The 19,275-nt window shown below is 34.8% G+C and overlaps 1 protein-coding gene across 1 annotated transcript in view; it reads right to left on the reverse strand.

The window, feature by feature from the left end:
• The window catches only part of PIBF1 (progesterone immunomodulatory binding factor 1), a 227,033-nt gene that overhangs the window by 140,912 nt on the left and 66,846 nt on the right, over positions 1-19,275 (reverse strand). The window contains exon 10 of the mRNA XM_079138952.1: positions 17,586-17,684. Coding sequence (XP_078995078.1) covers positions 17,586-17,684 — 99 coding nt within the window. The remainder of the gene's footprint in view (positions 1-17,585; positions 17,685-19,275) is intronic.

Genomic DNA, 19,275 nt, shown 5'->3' on the forward strand with positions numbered 1-19,275 from the left:
CTACACTGGTCCCACTACTACTCTTTCATTCCCTTTTAAGTTATACTATCACTTCTAAAGGTAATTTCTTTGAACATTATCAGTTTTCCCCATCTTGTTCTATTGTCATACCACTGGTTTCACAGATGGTGTGCTTAAATTTTCTTTGTCATAAATAGGTTAAAACCTAAAATTTTTTGGATTCCTAGAAAAATTTTCAAAATGCTCTCATCTTTTGCAGCTTTTCTGCTGTCTCCTTTGATTTAAAAAAAAAAGTTTACTTAGCTCTCAGACTTTTCTGATAACTCTCCTCTTCCACCAATTATTTACTAATCTTTATTATTACGATTATTTCTCAAGACTTTTCTCTGATATCTCTCCTCCCCCATCAATTATTTACTAATCTTTATTATTATGATTATTTATTTATTTATTTATTTGCAGTGCTGGGGATTAAATCCCAGCCTCACACGTTAGGCAGATGCTATACCACTGAGCTATATCCCCTGTGCCATTTACTAATCTTTGAAGGTGGCAGCTCTAGTTAAGCTTTCATTTTGCACCCAAAATACCTGAGGGGTAAGATGTGGCTAAGGTATGGGACAGGCCACAAGCAGAATATCTTTCATTGCAGAAAGTTCTATCTGAGAGTACTATCTTAGAGTATACAGGTAGAGCTCTTAAGAATTACTTCTACACGCTAATTACCCTACCACACTACTCACTTGAATTGCAGACCTCACGTTCTCTATTTTCTTCATTTTGATATTGACTACATTGTATCATGACCAATTTCCTTGAAATTTATGATGTTATATTGGGGCTTTCCTGAGTGTACAATGGAGATAAGAATTTCTTCCACATTTTATTACTTTTGTCCATATTACATGGGCATGGAGAATGTCATAAACATGTTTTTACAAAATCTTCAGTTCTAGAAGTCTCCCATTAACTAAACTTAGCATTTCAGTATTTGCAAAAGAAAAATTCTTTCACAAACCACAGATCAGAGTTTCCTAGCTTACGATGTTATGCAAAAACCAGCTAACTTATAGTTATTCTTTTGTTAATTACTGACAATGGGAGGAGAGACTCTCAAAATGAGGTATATAAAAGGTTTAAGGTGCTTGGTTTATTTAATGGAAGTTTACTAAAAGTGTAAAAATTTGAAAAGAACTACTCTCATTATGCAATGAGATCACTGTGAAATTGAGATTTAACAAATTTGATTTAACTAATGAGTGATTTTAAAAAATCAAGTAAAAAGCCTGAAAACATTTAACTAGTAGTATCTTTCAAGTTCATCTACTGTTCAAAGTTCTTTGGAAATTGATATTTAATTTGATTTAAATTTTTCATTTAATTATAGTGTTATTTCACATTTTCCCATGTGTCAACAAAGATATTTTTAATCTTTAAAAAATTTTACTGGTGTGTTATAATTATACACCAGTGTAATTATATATAATATATATATATATATATTATAGCGGGATTAATTATGCCCTATTCATATATGCATATAACATAATTTGATCAATTTCATTACTCAGTACCTTACCTTTCTTACCCCTGTGCTCTCCCCTGGATCTGCTTGTTCTACTCTACTGATTTATTTTCTATGATGATTATTTTAAATTTCAATCAGTATATTATATCATATATATGTATATATAATTTATTGTGGTATATTCACACAGACATATCATAATTTGGTAATGTTGTTCCCCAGTATTTCCTCATGCCCTCCTCTCTTCCCTCCCTATCCCCTTCTACTCTAATGTTATTATCTCTTCTATTTTTGTAAGATTCCTTCCATCTCTTTTTAAAAATTCCTTCCTATCTCTCTTTCTTCTGTATATGAGAGAAAACTTTCAACCTCTGACTTTCTGAGTTGGCTTATTTCACTTAGCAGGATGTTCTACAGCTCCATCCATTTGCCAGCAAATGACATAATTTCATTCTTCTTTATGGCTTAGTAAAACTTAGTAAAACTCCACTGTTGATATATACTATATTTTTCTTTCATTACAGTTCTTTAAATTCTAGACAGCGAAATAAGGTAAGAGAAGGATATTAAAGGCATACTAAAAAGTTAAATTATCTGTTGTTGATGACATGACCCTATACTTAGAAGACCCAAAAAACCCCACTAGAAGACTTAGCTGATAAACCCCACAAGAAGACTCAGCTGATAAACAAGTTCGGCAAAGTAACAGGATTCTAGATCAACATACAAAAGTCAATGGCTTTCCTATATTCCAGTAATGAATCTGAGAAAAAAAAATCAGGAAAACAATTTCATTCACAATACCTTAAAAAAACCAAACCAAACCAACCAACCAACAAATAAACTTGGGAATAAATCTAAGAAGGTAAAAGACCTTTACAATGAAAATTATAAAACACTGAAGAAACAAAGAAGACCTTAGAAGATGGAAAGACTTACTATGCTCTGGGATAAGCAGAATTAATACTGTCAATCAATGACCATAATACTAAAAGTAATCTACAGATTCAATATGATCCCCATCGAAATACCAATGACATTCCTCATACAACTTGGAAAAAAAACAGTACTAAAATTCATTTGGAATAATAAAAGACCAAGGATAGCCAAAGAAATACTGTACAATAAGAGTGATTCCAAGGGCAGCCAGGGACTTCCCCAAGCAGTCTGGCTCCCTCCGGCGGGAAGTGCCTTTCCAGGATAGCTTCTCGGAGCAGACCGCCCAGTGAGAGCCTTTCAACACAGAGCCAGCCACACGTCCCCAAGCCAGCAGAGACCTCCAACCCGCAAGCAGCCTCTGGGACCAGGGCAGGGCAGCCAGAGACCTCTCCAGGCAGCCCTGCCCCCCTCTGGCCGCAGGCTTTTTCCACAGGGCGATCCAAGATGGCGGAATAGAGGGTGACTGCATCTCCAGTTGCTCCAGAACCCAGGATTCAAGAAGGGGAGGCATTGAGAGACTCGGACTAAAATAGAATCACGGGGTGAGTCTCCCCCACCTGGTGAAGCTTGGCCCGGGCGGCAGGCCCGGATTCGGGCGGCTTATTAGAGTAGGGCAGGGCAGCTAGACTCTTCTCCAGGCAGCCCTGGGCACTCCAGCGGTGGGCTCCTCCCACAAGGCCAGCTTCTCGGAGCAGGCCCCCCAGTGAGAGCCTTTCCACACAGAGCCAGCTCCAAGCCCTGGAACCAGTAGCGGGCTAAGGAAAGCTTTCTTCGGAAGTACTGCATTATCAAGTTACTCCAAGATTTCAGGCTACTGTAGGCTGGGAGGTGATACACTAGAAATCTACAGGGACACAATAAGCAAATAGAGGAAATCTGCAATATCACAGAGTCCCACTGACATCTGACCAATATGAAAAAACAATGGAAGAAAATGTCCCAAACAAACCTAGATACTATATCAATAAAACTCAATGACAGCACAGCAGATGAAATGCCAGAAAGGGAAATCAGAATGTACATAATTAAAACAATCAGGGAAGCAAATGAGGAGATGAAAGAGCAAATGCAGGCATTGAAGGAGGACATGAAAGAGCAAATGCAGGCATTAAATGATCGCCCCAATCAACAGTTTAAAAGAGCAAATATGGGAAGCAAGAGATCATTCAATAAAGAGTTAGAGATACTGAAAAAAAACCAAACAGAAATCTTGAAATGAAGGAAACAATAAACCAAGTTAAAAAATTCCATAGAAAGCATAACCAATAGGATAGAACACCTGGAAGACAGAACCTCAGATACTGAAGACAAAATATTTAATCTTGAAAACAAAGTTGACCAAACAGAGAGGATGGTAAGAAATCATGAACAGAATCTACAAGAATTATAGGATATCATGCAAAGGCCAAATTTAAGAATTATTGGGATTGAGGAAGGCTTAGAGAAACAAACCAAAGGAATGAACAATCTATTCAATGAAATAATATCAGAAAATTTCCCAAATCTGAAGAATGAAATGGAAAACCAAGTACAAGAGGCTTATAGGACTCCAAATATACAAAATTACAACAGACCCACATCAAGGCACATTATTATGAAAATACCTAACATGCAAAATAAAGACAGAATTTTAAAGGCTGCAAGAGAAAAGAATCAAATTACATTCAGGGGGAAACCAATACAGATATCAGCAGATTTTTCAATCCATACTATAAAAGCTAGAAGGGCCTGGAACAACATTTACCAAGCCCTGAAAGAAAATGGATGCCAACCAAGAATCTTATACCCAGCAAAACTTACTTTCAGTTGACGATGAAATAAGAACCTTCCATGATAAACAAAAGCTAAAGGAATTTACAAAAAGAAAGCCAGCATTAAAGAACATTCTCAGCAAAGTATTCCATGAGGAAGAGATGAAAAACAATGATGCAAATCAGCAACGGGAGGAACTAGCCTAAAGGAATAGTCAAATAAAGGAGAAACCAAATCATGTCAAAAAACAAAAATGAGTCAAATGACTGGGAATACAAATCATATCACAATAATAACGCTGAATGTTTATGGCCTGAACTCATCAATCAAAAGACATAGACTGGCAGTTTGGATTAAAAAGAAAAATCCAACAATGTGCTGCCTGCAAGAGACTCATCTCATAGAAAGAGACACCCACAGACTAAAGGTGAAAATATGGGAAAAAAAATACCATGCACACGGACACAGCGAAAAAGCTGGAGTATCCATCCTCATTTCAGATAATGTGGACCTCAAGCCAAAACTAGTCAGAAGGGATAAAGAAGGACATTACATATTGCTTAAGGGAAGCATAAATCAGCAAGACATAACAATCATGAATACCTATGCCCCGAACATTGGCTCACCCATGTACGTATGTACGTCAAACAAATTATTCTCAATTCCAGAAATCAAATAGATCACAACACAATAATACTAGGCGATTTTAACACATCTCTCTCACCGCTGGATAGATCGTCCAAACAAAAATTGAATAAAGAAACCATAGATCTCAATAACACAATCAACAATTTAGACTTAACCGACTTATATAGAATATACTATCCAACAAAAAACAACTACACTTTCTTCTCAGCAGCACATGGATCCTTCTCTAAAATAGACCATGTTTTATGCCACAAAGCTACAGTTAGCAAATACAAGAAGATAGAGATACTACCTTGTATTCTATCAGATCATAATGGATTGAAATTAGAAATAAATGACAGAATAAAAAACAGAAACTTCTCCAATACTTGGAGATTAAATAATACACTATTATACAATGAATGGATAACAGAAGACATCAGGAGGGAAATTAAAAAATTCTTAGAAGTAAATGAGAACAAAGACACATCATATCAAAATCTCTGGGACACTATGAAAGCAGTACTTAGAGGAAGATTTATTTCATGGGCACATTCAACAAAAGAAGTAGAAATCAACAAATAAACAACTTAACACTACAGCTCAAAGCCCTAGAAAAAGAAGAGCAGACCAACACCAAAAGTAGAAGAAGACAGGAAATAGTTAAAATCAGAGCTGAAATCAACGAAATTGAAACAAAAGAAACAATCAGAAAATTAACAAAATAAAGAGTTGGTTCTTTGAAAAAGTAAACAAAATTGATAAACCCTTAGCCACACTAACAAAGAGAAAGAGGGAGAAAACTCAAATTACTAAAATTCAGAACGAACAAGGAAATATCACCACAGACACCAGTGAAATAGAAAACATAATTAGAAGCTAGTTTGAAAATCTATACTCCAACAAAACAGAAAACCTTGAAGACATCAACAAGTTTCTAGAGACATATGAATTACCTAAACTGAACCAGGAGGACATACGCAACTTAAATAAATCAATTTCAAGCAATGAAACAGAAGAGGTCATCAAAAGCCTACCAACAAAGAAAAGTCCGGGACCAGATGGGTTCTCAGCTGAGTTCTACAAAACCTTTAAAGAAGAGCTCATTCCAATACTTCTCAAAGTATTCCATGAAATAGAAGAGGAGGGAACCCCCCCAAACTCATTCTATGAAGCCAATATCACCCTGATACTAAAGCAGACAAAGACACTTTGAGGAAAGAAAATTTCAGACCAATATCCTTAATGAACATTGACACAAAAATTCTCAACAAAATTTTAGCAAATCACATACAAAAAATATATTAAAAAGATAGTGCACCAAGATCAAGTGGGTTTTATCCCAGGGATACAAGGTTGGTTCAACATCCGGAAATCATAAATGTCATTCCACCATATCAACAGACTTAAAAGTTAAGAATCACATGATTATTTCAATAGATGCAGAAAAAGCATTCGAAAAAATATAGCACCCCTTCATGCTCAAAACCATAGAAAAAATCGGGGTAGTGCGAACATTCCTTAACATTGTGAAGGCCATCTACGCTAAAGCCCATGGCCAATATCATTCTAAATGGTGAAAAACTGAAAGCATTCCCCCCCAAAAACTGGAACAAGGCAGGGATGCCCTCTTTCACCACTTCTATTCAACATCGTCCTTGAAACTCTAGCCAGAGCAATTAGACAGACCAAAGAAATTAAAGGGATATGAATTAGGAAAAGAAGAACTCAAACTATTCCTGTTCACTGATGACATGATTATATATTTAGAGGAACATGGAAATTCCACCAGAAAACTCTTAGAACTCATAAGTGAATTCAGTAAAGTAGCAGGTTATAAGATCAATGCTCATAAATCCAACTCATTTTTATACATAAGTGATGAATCTTCAGAAAGAGAAATTAGGAAAACTACCCCATTCACAATAGCCCTCGAAAAAAATAAAATACTTGGAATCAACCTAACTAAAGAGGTGAAAGACCTCTACAATGAGAACTACAGAACACTAAAGAACGAAATTAAAGAAACCTTAGAAGATGGAAAGATCTCCCATGTTCTTGGATAGGCAGAATTAATACTGTCAAAATGGCCATACTACCAAAAGTGCTATACAGATTCAATGCAATTCCAATTAAAATCCCAATGATGTACCTTACAGAAATACAGCAAGCATTATGAAATTCATCTGGAAGAATAAAAACCCAGAATAGCTAAAGCAATCCTTAGCAGGAAGAGTGAAGCAGTGGGTATCGCAATACCATAACTTCAATTATACTACAAAGGAATAGGAACAAAAACGGCATGGTATTGGTACCAAAATAGACAGGTAAATCAATCGTACAGAATAGAGGACATGGACACAAACCCAAATAAATACAATTTTCTCATACTAGACAAAAGTGAAAAAATATGCAATGGAGAAAAGATAGCCTCTCAACAAATGGGGCTGGGAGAAACTGGAAATCCATAATGAAGCAAAATGAAAATAACCCTATCTCTCACCCTGCACAAAACTCAACTCAAAATGGATCAAGGACCTCAGAATCAGACCAGAGACACTGTATCTTATAGAAGAAAAATTAGGTCCAAACCTTCAACTTGTTGGCTTAGGATCAGACTTCCTTAACAGTACTCCCATAGCACAAGAAATAAAAGCAAGAATCAACAACTGGGATAGATTCAAACTAAAAAGCTTTCTGTCAGCAAAGGAAACTATCAGCAATGTGAAGAGAGAGCCTACAGAGTGGGAGAATATCTTTGCCACTCATACTTCAGATAGAGCGCTAATATCCCGAATCTATAAAGAACTCAAAAAACTGTACACCAGAATACAAATAATCCAATCACAAATGGGCTAATGAAATGAACAGACACTTCACAGAAGATCTACAAGCAATCAACAGATATATGAAAAAATATTCAACATCCCTAGTAATAAGAGAAATGCAAATCAAAACTACCCTAAGATTTTCATCTCACCCCCAATTAGAATGGCGATTATCAACAACACAAGCAACAATAGGTGTTGCGAGGATGTGGGGAAAAAGGTACACTCATACATTGCTGGTGGGGTTGCAAATTAGTGCAGCCACTCTGGAAAGCAGTATGGAGATTCCTCAGAAGCTTGAAATGGAACCACCATTTGACCCAGCTATCCCACTCCTTGGCCTATACCAAAGGACTTAAAATCAGCATTCTACAGAGATACAGCCACATCAATGTTCACAGCTGCTCAATTCACCATAGCCAGATTGTGGAACCAACCTAGATGCCCTTCAGTTGATGAATGGATAAACTGTGGCATATATATACAATGGAATATTACTCTGCCATGAAGAATGATAAATATGGCATTTGCAGGCAAATGGATGAAATTGGAGGATATCATGCTAAGTGAGATAAGCCAATGTCAAAAAACTAAAGGACGAATGATCTCGCTGAGAAGCGGATGAGGACATATAATGGAGTGTAGAAGGGGTTAGCGTTAGGGTTAGGGTTAGGTTTAGGGTTAGGTTTGGGGTTAGGGATAAGGAGGGTGGTAAGAATGGAGGAAGGAGGGACTGTATAGAGGGAAAAGAGGGGTGGGAGGGGTGGGGGGGAAGGGAAAAAATAACAGAATGAATCAAAGAAACATTGCCCTATGTAAATTTATGATTTTTAATAAAAAAAAAAAGAGTGATTCCAGAGGCATCACAATATCTGATATCAAATTACACTACAGAGCTACAGTAACAAAAACGGCATGGTACTGGTAAAAAAAACAGACATGAAGACCAATGGAAAAGACTAGAAGACACAGTGGGAAATCCATGCAGGTACAGTCATTTGATAATGGTGACAAAGATGCCAAAAACATATGCTGGACAAAAGACAGTCTTTAACAAATGGTGCTGGGAAAACTGGAATACCTATTTAGAAGAATGAAACTGGATCTCTCTCACCCTGACAAAATCAATTCTAAGTGGATCAAAGACCTAGGAATTAGACTAGAAATACTGTACAACTAGAAGAAAACATGGAATTAACACTCCAACATATTGACATAGGTACCACTTCTTTAATAAAACTCTTAAAATTCAAGAAATAAATCAAGAATCAGTAAGTGGGATGTCATCAAATTAAAAAGAGTCGCACAGCAAGGAAACAATTAAGAATATAAGAGAGTATGCAGAATAGGAGAAATTTTTGCAAGGTACTCTTCCACCAGGAGTTTTAATAGCCAGAATATATAAAGAACTAAGAAAACTTAATATATATAAAAAAAAAAACCAAACACTCAATAAATGGGCAAATAACTAAACTTAAGACATTCCTCAAAAGAAGAAATGCAAATGGCCAACAAACATGAGAAAATGTTTCAACATTCTTAGCAACTGGGGAAATGCAAATCAATACTACAGTGAGATTTCACTTCACTTCATTTACAATGGCAATCATCAAGAATACAAATAAATATTGGCAAGGATGTGAGGATAAAAGTATACGTACACATTACTTGTGAGACTGCAAATTGACACAACCACTTTGGAAAGCAGCATGGAGGTTTCCTCAAAAGACTAGGATGGAACCACCATATGACCTAGCTATCCCACTCTTTGGTGGTATTCATCCAAAAGAACTATAATCAGCAAAATAAAGAACTAAAAGCACGCATACCAATGTTTATAGCAGTGCAATTCACAGTAGCCAAATTATGGAAAATATGTTTTTTTTTTTCCAATCAATGTTTTTCTTCAATTGGGATTCCTTCCATAATTGGCATTTTCCTCTAGAGGTTCTAGTAAATATCTCAAAAAGAGAAGTAAATGTAGTTGGTTAAGTTTTATAGTTAACTAATATGCCTTTTTTTAACCTTTTTTTAAAAATAAGTGCTTATCTATTTAATAATATATTTTAGAAGGTTCTTGGTAGGTTGCATTTAAGTTTTCTGATATTTAGTTTCTGGAATCATTTCTTTGTCAACATTTCAGAGAATAAGGACATCGTTTATATTTCCAGATTTCTGGCCCTTTTTCTGATAAACAATGTTTGAACAAGACAACTGACATTTTTCTGCTATCACTTCCTAAAGTTCTTTCTAACTTTAGGGTACTAAGGCATTAAAGCCTTTGAGAAACAGCTTACTTCTTTGCTGAGGATTGCTGGTAGGGATCCAAGGAGACAAAAGATAGATAATAATAACCAGCATTACTTACAGTTTACAAAGTGTTTTTCGAAACTGTTGTTATACACTAATTCCTAAATGCATAATTGAGGAAAGGACACACAAGGGAAAATTGGGAGAGCTTTGCAGAAGTACAAATTCCAGGGCACCCTCTGCAGATATCCTTTACTAGGAGTGGTGAGGTAGTGTGGGAGTGGAATATGTCTTCTGAAACAAAACAAAATCTCCAGGTGACCAAAATTCATCTAGATTTAGAATCATTTGTGTGAAAAAATGAGAAAGAGTCTAACATTCTTGAGTATTCTTTTTAGCCGTCAAATTGTCTTCACAATGGAAAATTCTAAGTCACAATCAAAGTAGAAAATTTCAGTGAAATAAAACTGATAAATATTTATTGAGAATGTCCTATACCAAAAGACAATGACTAGAGGGCTTAGAGAAGCAAAGCTGGGGAAGTCTCTGACTTCAAAGAACTAATACATCAGAGGGAGAGACTTGTAAATAAGCACATAATTATAATATAATGCTAGAAAACAGAGAGGACCTTTAAGTATTTCCAAAGGAATGCTAAGGTCAAGGAAGATGTATGTGATCACCAAGTTCAGTCTTAATAAAAGAATGGGCACCTATCTAGCAGATCAATGGTCAGATATGCGAGCAAAAGAAAAGATTTTTCCTAGCAAAAAAAACACAATTAAGGGTGTGAACGGAAAGCACCAGACACAGAATGGTAAGAGAGCAACTTGTGTAGACTATATGGGAAACAGACAAAAAAAAAAAAAAAAAAGTCTTGAAAGATGGAAAGCACTGTAAATGACTTTAAATGCTAAGCTGTGCAGTCTATTTCCCACTCAGTTGAGTGACATGATCGGAGTTCTCAGTTATTTCTACAGAATGATGATGAAAATACAGGAACTACACTAAAATCAAGGAGAAGTTTAGAGACTATTATAATAATTCAAGCAACAGAAAATAAAGGCTTGACTAAAGCTGTGGCACCTGGGATTAAGAAGAGAAATGATTATATATACTTGGAAATTAAAATTAACATGGCATGAGTTTATCTTAAGTGTCAGAGGCAAATTTCTTGACTAGCCTATCCTGCCCCAGCCATTATTTGTTTGTACACAACCTAGTTTAAAGCAATCATCAAAATATATAATTAAAAGTTTAATTGTTCACTTTCAGTCTCCCACAACCCTCAGCAGGGGTGACCTGCAGTTTATTTACTAATATATCCTTTAGTATTCATTACCTTAGCAATACACCTGAAACATGGTAGGTATCAAAAAATATTTGTTGGCTGAATAAATAAGGAAGGTGAGGGGAAAAAAGCAGTTGTGAATCACCAGTTGTCATGGTCAAATTCCTCAGCAAATGATGATGCTAGAATATAAAACTGAAAAAAAGAACAGGTACGAGCAAGATGATTAAAACTGAGAGAGACAGATGGAACAATTAAGAGGATACTGTACACAATTACACCACACCAGTCAAGAAGCAATGAGAGGCTGATCCAGGATGATGACAGAAGGAGTAAACAGAATTTTGGAGATATCATAGGGGTAGAATGCATGAAATTTGACAAATGATTATATATAAAAGGAAAAAGTATTATTCTGAAAATTCAAGTGGAAATGGTTTTAAAATGGCAGAGGAATTTAAACAAATAAAGTCAAATTAAATCAATTGTTATGGGAGAATGCTTTGGAAATTCTGAATTTACAGTTTCAGAAAAATATTCAGACAAAACTATTTGCCATGCAGCAATAAATCTGAGTTTACAAGACACAAGGAAAGGTATAGTTTGCGTTTTAAAACATTTTTTGGTTTAGATTTTTCAGTAACCATTGAAGTTGAGTAGCAGGTAAAATCCCAGAAAGATAATACATATAAAATTAAAAGAAAAAGAACCAAATGTCATGGAAACAAACAAGAAAAGAAAAAGTAAAGGCATGTGTCATGTTAAAGAAGACTAAAGAGACGTGAAGACTAAAGAAATGCATGATTCTAAACTGGATTCTGTGCCAGAAAAAAATTATTATAAAAAGGATATTATTGGGTTGGGATGTAGCTCAGTGGTAGAGCCCTTGCCTGACAAGTGTGAGGCCCTGGGTTCAATCCTCATATCTCAAAGGAAAAAAGAAAAAATACTATTGGGAAATCTGACAAAAATGAAAGATATTATTGGTTTGTGTTGAATTCAAAAAGTATAATGCAGTTATATAAAAGACAAATATTCTGAAAAGGTAAGGGTACAGGATGCATGCAACCTATTCTTAAATTATTTGGAAAAAATTGTGTATGAGTGAACATGTGTGCACATTTTTGCATGTGTTTGCAGAAAGGAAGAGAAAAAGGATGTGGTGAAGGGAGGAGAGTGTAACAATGATAAAACAAATGTAACAAAATGTTGAAAAGAACTGAATCTAGATAAAAGATACAGGAGTTGTTTGTAGCATTTTTATAACTTTTGTGTACTATGAAATTATTTGAAATAAGTTAAAGATATAGAGAGAGCTCAAGATAAAATGTTGGGGTACAGGCTTCATTTTATAAGAGTAAAGAGTAAATTCATCTATTGAGAGTGAGTAATACAGTTACTCAGGACTGAGAAGTTTTACATCAAATAGTATAGAAACAGCATTTTTCTACACCAATTATTCTATGTATAAAACAAAATATGAAGATAACTGTAGTCCATATTCTCTGCATTATACTTTAGAATTCAAGACATTCAAAGCAACACTGACATCCATCATTAATTCCCCTGCATTATACTTTTAGAATTCAAGACATTCAAAGCAACACTGACATCCATCATTAATTCCCCTGATACAGAGTAAATATTTCCTGATGCAGATTCCTTTCAATTCTTTAAGAAAAAAAAGACTGACAGAAGGTAAATAATATCAAACTCCTTTGTGTGTGTGTGTGTGTGTGTGTGTATTTTGATTTTTCAAAATATATTCTTAGAGTTGGAGGAGAAGAGGTATATCACTTTCAAACTAGTGCCACTTATGCCCAGTTATACATAAGTCATTCGTGGATGGGTAAAGGGTTTCTGGGGCCAACATTTCTGGCACAAGGGATTTCAAATGTTTAATGAAGAAAAAGGAGAGGTGGCATAAAAATAAAAAATAAATAATAAACCCCCTACACCATGATCTGAATAAGGGAGTTTCTTATCAGTTCCTTCCAGTCTATGTCCAGACTGAAAAGGAACAGATATTTTTCATCTCAGCACCAAATTTCTTAATGCTTTCACGTTCACTATATTACTACTAATTCTTAAGTCTTATTGGGAAAGAAACAATCACTTGTGGTAACTTAGGAAGTTAAATGAATCCCAGCTTAAGATATAAACCTATCCAAGTGATATGTGTCAAATGGAGTAGCAGTTTAGAAGCCAAGAGAAAACTTCAGAAAAATGAGTCTAGACTACTTCAATATAAACAAAGCAAATCTATGTGAGAACAGGAATAAGAGAAAGCAAGTAACCAAGACAAATTTTATAAACTCATTAGAGTGACCCATTAATGAAAATATCAAACAAAAAATTTCAGATATTAAAAAATTTCATTTAAAAAGTATCAATGTACTGTTTATTCTTTCATAAACTTAAAAAAAGTAACATACATGATTAAGACTTAGGAATTTCTGTATTCAAAACAAATATGATGTGAATCATTTTACATAACCATGAAAACTAGCATATTATGGATAAATTATCAGAATTTTTTTATTAAGTAAAACAAAGTTTGGATATGATGCTATATAGCTTTTATTTAAAATCTCAATATCCTTCATCATTAAATTTATCTTGCAAATCAGACATGTCCTTGCTTGCTAAAGATGGCAGCAGCAGATTAAAAGATAAGATAAATGTATACAGAAATATGAAAATGGCAGAATAATAGCACATTGAAATTGTTTTCTTGGGGGTAAAGCACTAAATGGAAATACAGGACAGTTGTTTTCTATGCCAACTTTTACACTAGCTTAGTATGACATAAAAGTCACTTCACTCACTCTCCTTTCACTTCTATCTTCTACCAGCAAAAAAATCAGGACAAAAATCCTACCATTACCAGAGAAATTGGGGGCACTGAAAATATAACTTTAAGCAATATTCATTAAAAGAATTATAGACTAAAAATTATTTCAAAACACAGGCCAAAATTCAGGATACAGATTTTAAAATGTATAACTAAAAAAATTTACTATTAAAATTAATTTTGAATTGCAAGCTTATACTGTAGATTCAAATACAGGGCTCTCATGTAGGTTCCCAGATGTAACAGTGTACTCAACTTATTCTACTGTTCACATTGACTGAATTTTAAAATTTACTCTTTTTTGGTAGAAAAGAATTCTCATACCATACCCAGGGATTCAACTCAACAGAACAAAAGCTAGTAGCTAGTAATGTTCAGTTCATGTTCAGGAAAGCTTGGTATTTGTTCTTAACATTAGAGAAATTGTTGATTTAGGTATTGGGGCATACACAGGTCTTTTATAGACCTAAGAAAAGTCCTTTACCTTGTAGAAAATTAAAAATCCTTGAGTAAAAAGCCATTTCATTTATGTTTGAAAATGGTACACTGCTTCCTTACACTTCTCTTTATTACTTATAGGCACTCCTCACTCAAAAGAATTTCAATGAACTAAATACATACATATATATATATACATAGTCACATACTATATACATACACATTTATTATTTATTTTGCTATGCTGGGGATTGAACCTAGGGTCTTGCACATGCTAAGCTGACTCTACCACTGAGCTACATCCTCTGCCCATATATAGTGTCCTTTTCAAATAATAACCCTAACTTCTAGGTGTTCTGAAAAAAAGACAGGAAAAGTTGTATCTTTTAAAGAATACCAAAATTAGCTAGGTTCATCATTCCTGATGCATGGTAATTTAACCAGTGTATTAGCTCTTCTAAGCTGCTATAGCAGATGGTATCCGAACAAAAGGGCCTTCAAATTCCTTCAGCTCCCATTTGATGCTTCATTCCAAGCATGTTCCCACTGAATGCCTGGCCAGTTTATACCTGAACACTTCTACTGATAGAGAATATATTAGATGCTAGACATTTTGAAAAATCCTACTGGAAAGTTTTTCTTCACTCTCTGTTCTACTACTTTAGGTGTTGCCAAGTAAGAAAAGCAGCTCTTCTGAATATGAATCTTCTAGAGTTATAATCCAGCACTAAGAGGACATCTTTAAATCTTTCCACAGTTTTGGTCAATTTCCTCTCAAGATTTTCTAGTTTAAAAATTGGGTGCCCAGATTTCAGCATAATGCTGTAGATAAGGAAATTGCTGACCACATTCTACATTTAATGTCTATTACTCCAGGATAATATTTCCCTATTGAAACTTTCCAAGTCATTTTCACATTTCACTGCTAATTCTATAAAACCACTGTAGGTTTTTAGACCCAAGTGTATATTCTTACATTTATTTGTATTAAAAGTCATTCAGCTCACTAATTCTGCCTGAAAAGATCCTCATTCTGTTATTCAATTTATTTGTTAATCTTCTCTGTTTTATACCAAATTTGTTAAATATGTGCTATTTTTTGGTTATTCTTTTTGTGGGCTGGGAATCAAACTCAGGGCCTCATGCATGTTAGGCAAGTGTTCCATCACTGAGCTATACCCCAGCTCAAATTTTAGCTTTATATATTGTTTAAATCACCAGACACAGTGGTACCTGCCTTCAGTCCCTGCTACTTGGGAGAATGAGGAAGACTGCTTAAACACAGGAGTTTTTAACTGGGCAACATAGTGAGATTATATCTCAAAAAGACAATTAAAAGAAACATTGAGCTTCATTTCAGAAGTTTATCAGTATGTGAAAGGCATATAGAAACATCCTGTATTATTTTAGCAATTTTTATGTTTGAAATTATTTCAAAATAAAAAGGTTAGAAAAAGTGCACACCTATAATCCCAGTGGCTCAGGAGGCTGAGATAGGAAGATTGCAAGTTTAAAGCCAGCCTCAACAACTTAGCCAGGCTCTGTCTCAAAATAAAAAATAAAAAGGACTGGGGATATAGCTCCATGGTAAATTGACCCTGGGTTATATTCCCAGGACCTGTTCCCCTCCCCACCCAAAAAGTCAGAAAAAAAAAAGAAAGTAAGCCACTTTGTTGGCTACATGTAGTTTGAGGTAATAATATTTAGCTTAATGCGAATCAGTGATTTTCCTTTTTTTTTTTTTGTTTTGTACTAGGGATTGAACCCAGAGGTGCTTTATTGCTACATCACTACATCACTCTCCAGTCATTTTGTTTGTTGAGATAGGTGTTTTGCTAAGTTGGTGAGGCTGGCTTCCAACTTGAGATCATTCTGTCTCAGCCACCAGAGATGCTGGGATTATAGGCATGTGCTATGGCATCCAGCAGGCTATTTTTCTTTTAATAAACCTATTAAAAATAAATATGCTGGGAGGGAGGGGAAGTGCTGCCAAATGATATTGGCCAAATTATTGTTAAGACTGTGTCCATGTATAAATATGTAACAACAAATCCCATCATCATATATACAACTATAATGTACCAATAAAAATAAGTAGAAAGGGAAAAAAAAAAAACAGTAAATAAATATTCTCTAGGATCCAAAATTCTCCCATCAAATAGAAAAAAGTGACCTACATTTTCACAAATACATTCATTTCTGAAAAAAAAATGTTATGTTGCTAAATTAAAACCATATAATTCTCTCTTGCCCTCTCTATGACACACATATATTTTACATACGAAATTTGAAAAATGAACTAAAAGTGCATAATGGTCCCACCACTTCAGAGTTAAGTTTCATAGGTTCTTTTAAAGTAAAACATTTACTTCACCTGTGAGTAGCAATTCCAATTCTAGGTATTTATCCAAGAGAAAGAAAAATATACTCACAAAAATATGTTGTATGAGAACATTCACAGCAGCTTTTTTATGGTAGCTACAAACTAGGAACAACTGCAATATCCACTTACAGGTAAAAATAAAACTGGTATGTTCACAATTTGCAATAAGGACTGAACCAATGATACAATAACAAAAAGAATGAAAACATATAACATTAAATCAAAGAAGCCAGACACAAAAGAGTATATACTGCAAGATTCTATTTACTTTTAGTCCAAGAACAAAACTGAATTGTGGTGAAAGAAATTATAAAGTGATTTCTACAGGAGGAACTCAGGTTAGAAGCCAGCCTCAGAAAAAGTGAGGTGCTAAACAGCTCAGTGAGACCCTGTCTCTAAATAAAATACAAAATAGGGCTGGGGATGTGGTCAAGTGCTCTTGAGTTCAATCCCCGGTATCAAAAACGAAAGAAATTACAAAGTGGTTGCGTCTTGAGGGGTAATGGATAAAGTGGGCTGAAAAGAGTACAAAGGAACTCTCTGGAGTGATGAACTGTTCTATTATCAAGTTTTAGATTAATGTAATAATTACATATTGTAAAAACGCATGTAAATTATACTTCAATTGAAAATTATACTTCTATATATATATTTGAAAAATATATTTTCAAAAAGAAAAAGTAAGAGGAACAAATATTGAAGAGCTTTAACATCTCCATTTTCACGATGCTTACCTGTCTAAGAGCTGATCATGCTTTTCTAATGCATCCTTTTCAGCCATCACTGCTCGGTCCTTTTCAGCCATAGCATTATCCCTTGCTTCTCGAAGATGTCTAAAATTTAAAAATACATTTTGGTTATTTCAAATGAATAAATATCTTCTTTTAAATAGTCATAAAGTTGTCTGCTCAGAGTTGGACTAGTTCACAATCATAAGGACCATTAGAGGCTAGTGACCCCAAGTGTATACTACATGAATCTGCTTGGTGAATTTCTAGAAGTATTAAACCATGAGGTATAAATACATTGTCAGAACTAGATTATTAAAATTCAGTTTTTAATTATTCATAGAGAGTATCAGTGAGAAGCCATGAAAGTCCACACAATTTGAAAAGTTTCTCCACTACTGTTCTTCATTCACATGGGTTGAGTGTAGCCTGAACAGTTTGTACATACTGTAACTCACTTAATCCTTAATATAATCTAACAAGGTAGGTGTAATTACTAATAAATTATCCACAAGAAAACTGAGGTTTTGTGAAGTTAATTAACGTTCTATAAATCATTTTTAGTGAAAAATACAGTCATGGAGATCACAAGAATTAAAATGGGAATGAAGTTTTGTTACACAGGGAAGAGAACGGCTGAAACAATGGACCTTGAAATCTCAGTTAGGAAGGAAGGAGAAGGGAACACAGAAAGGCTGAGAAATTAGAAAAAAGTAGAAGGAACAAGGACTGGTGATAAGATGACAGATTAAGTGGAAGCAGTTGTACATGCAAGTTGGAAGATTAGAGGTTTGCTGTTGGAGAATGATGATTTAGAGACAGAATGGTACTTTCTATGGCAGAGCTTCAGTTGATGACAAGAAAGGGTATGACCACTGGAGTGGTTAAATGAAGCAGAGCTGCGATGAGGGTCAATGTTCACATAAGAATCAAGGAATAGGAGGCCAGGGTATTAGATAAGTCATCTCCTTCTAGTGGTGATGAGAATAGGAACTGAAATTGACAGCAAGATTACATTTAGTGACAGTTAAGGAGTATCCAAAAGGTAACAAAAGTGAGTAATTTGGAGATATACAGTCAGGTATGAGCCTTCAAAGATCAAATTCTATTTGTGTTTTAATTCAGATGAAATTTTGGATCAAGAAAAAATTCCAACAGTAAGCTCCTTTCAGGTCATGTACTTCAAAGAAAAAAAAAACCAAAAACAACAAAAAAAAACTCCTTTCCTAACAGAGTTATAATATGTAAAGTAACACAAATGATTTTGTTCACTTAATACCTACAAATCTCTTTTCTAACCTATTTTATATGGTTTAGTAAACCGAAGATTAGAAAGCTTATATGCCTAGCCTTGAATCACACAGCCTAAATGTTACAGGGCCATAGTCTGACCTTGGCTTTATTACTCCAAAGTCCATGCTTTTTACACCACACCCACCCTATCTATCTCCCATGAAGAACTGGATTAGATAACTAGATTTTATTTTTTTACTCTTCACAGAGAATTTTGGTAGAGAACGAAAGCCCATGTCTGAATAAACCTATCTGATAAATATTGGACAGAAATGCTTAGTGGTCATACTGGCTAAGCCAGTAGTCTTTTGCTTTGTGATGTTAACAACAAATTTAAAACATGTCAATCGTGGACTGGGGTTGTGCTCAGTGGTAGAGTTCTTGCCTAGCATGTGTGAGGCAC

This window comes from Sciurus vulgaris (genome assembly GCF_902686455.1).
Source record: "Sciurus vulgaris genome assembly, chromosome: 4".
NCBI lineage: Eukaryota > Metazoa > Chordata > Mammalia > Rodentia > Sciuridae > Sciurus > Sciurus vulgaris.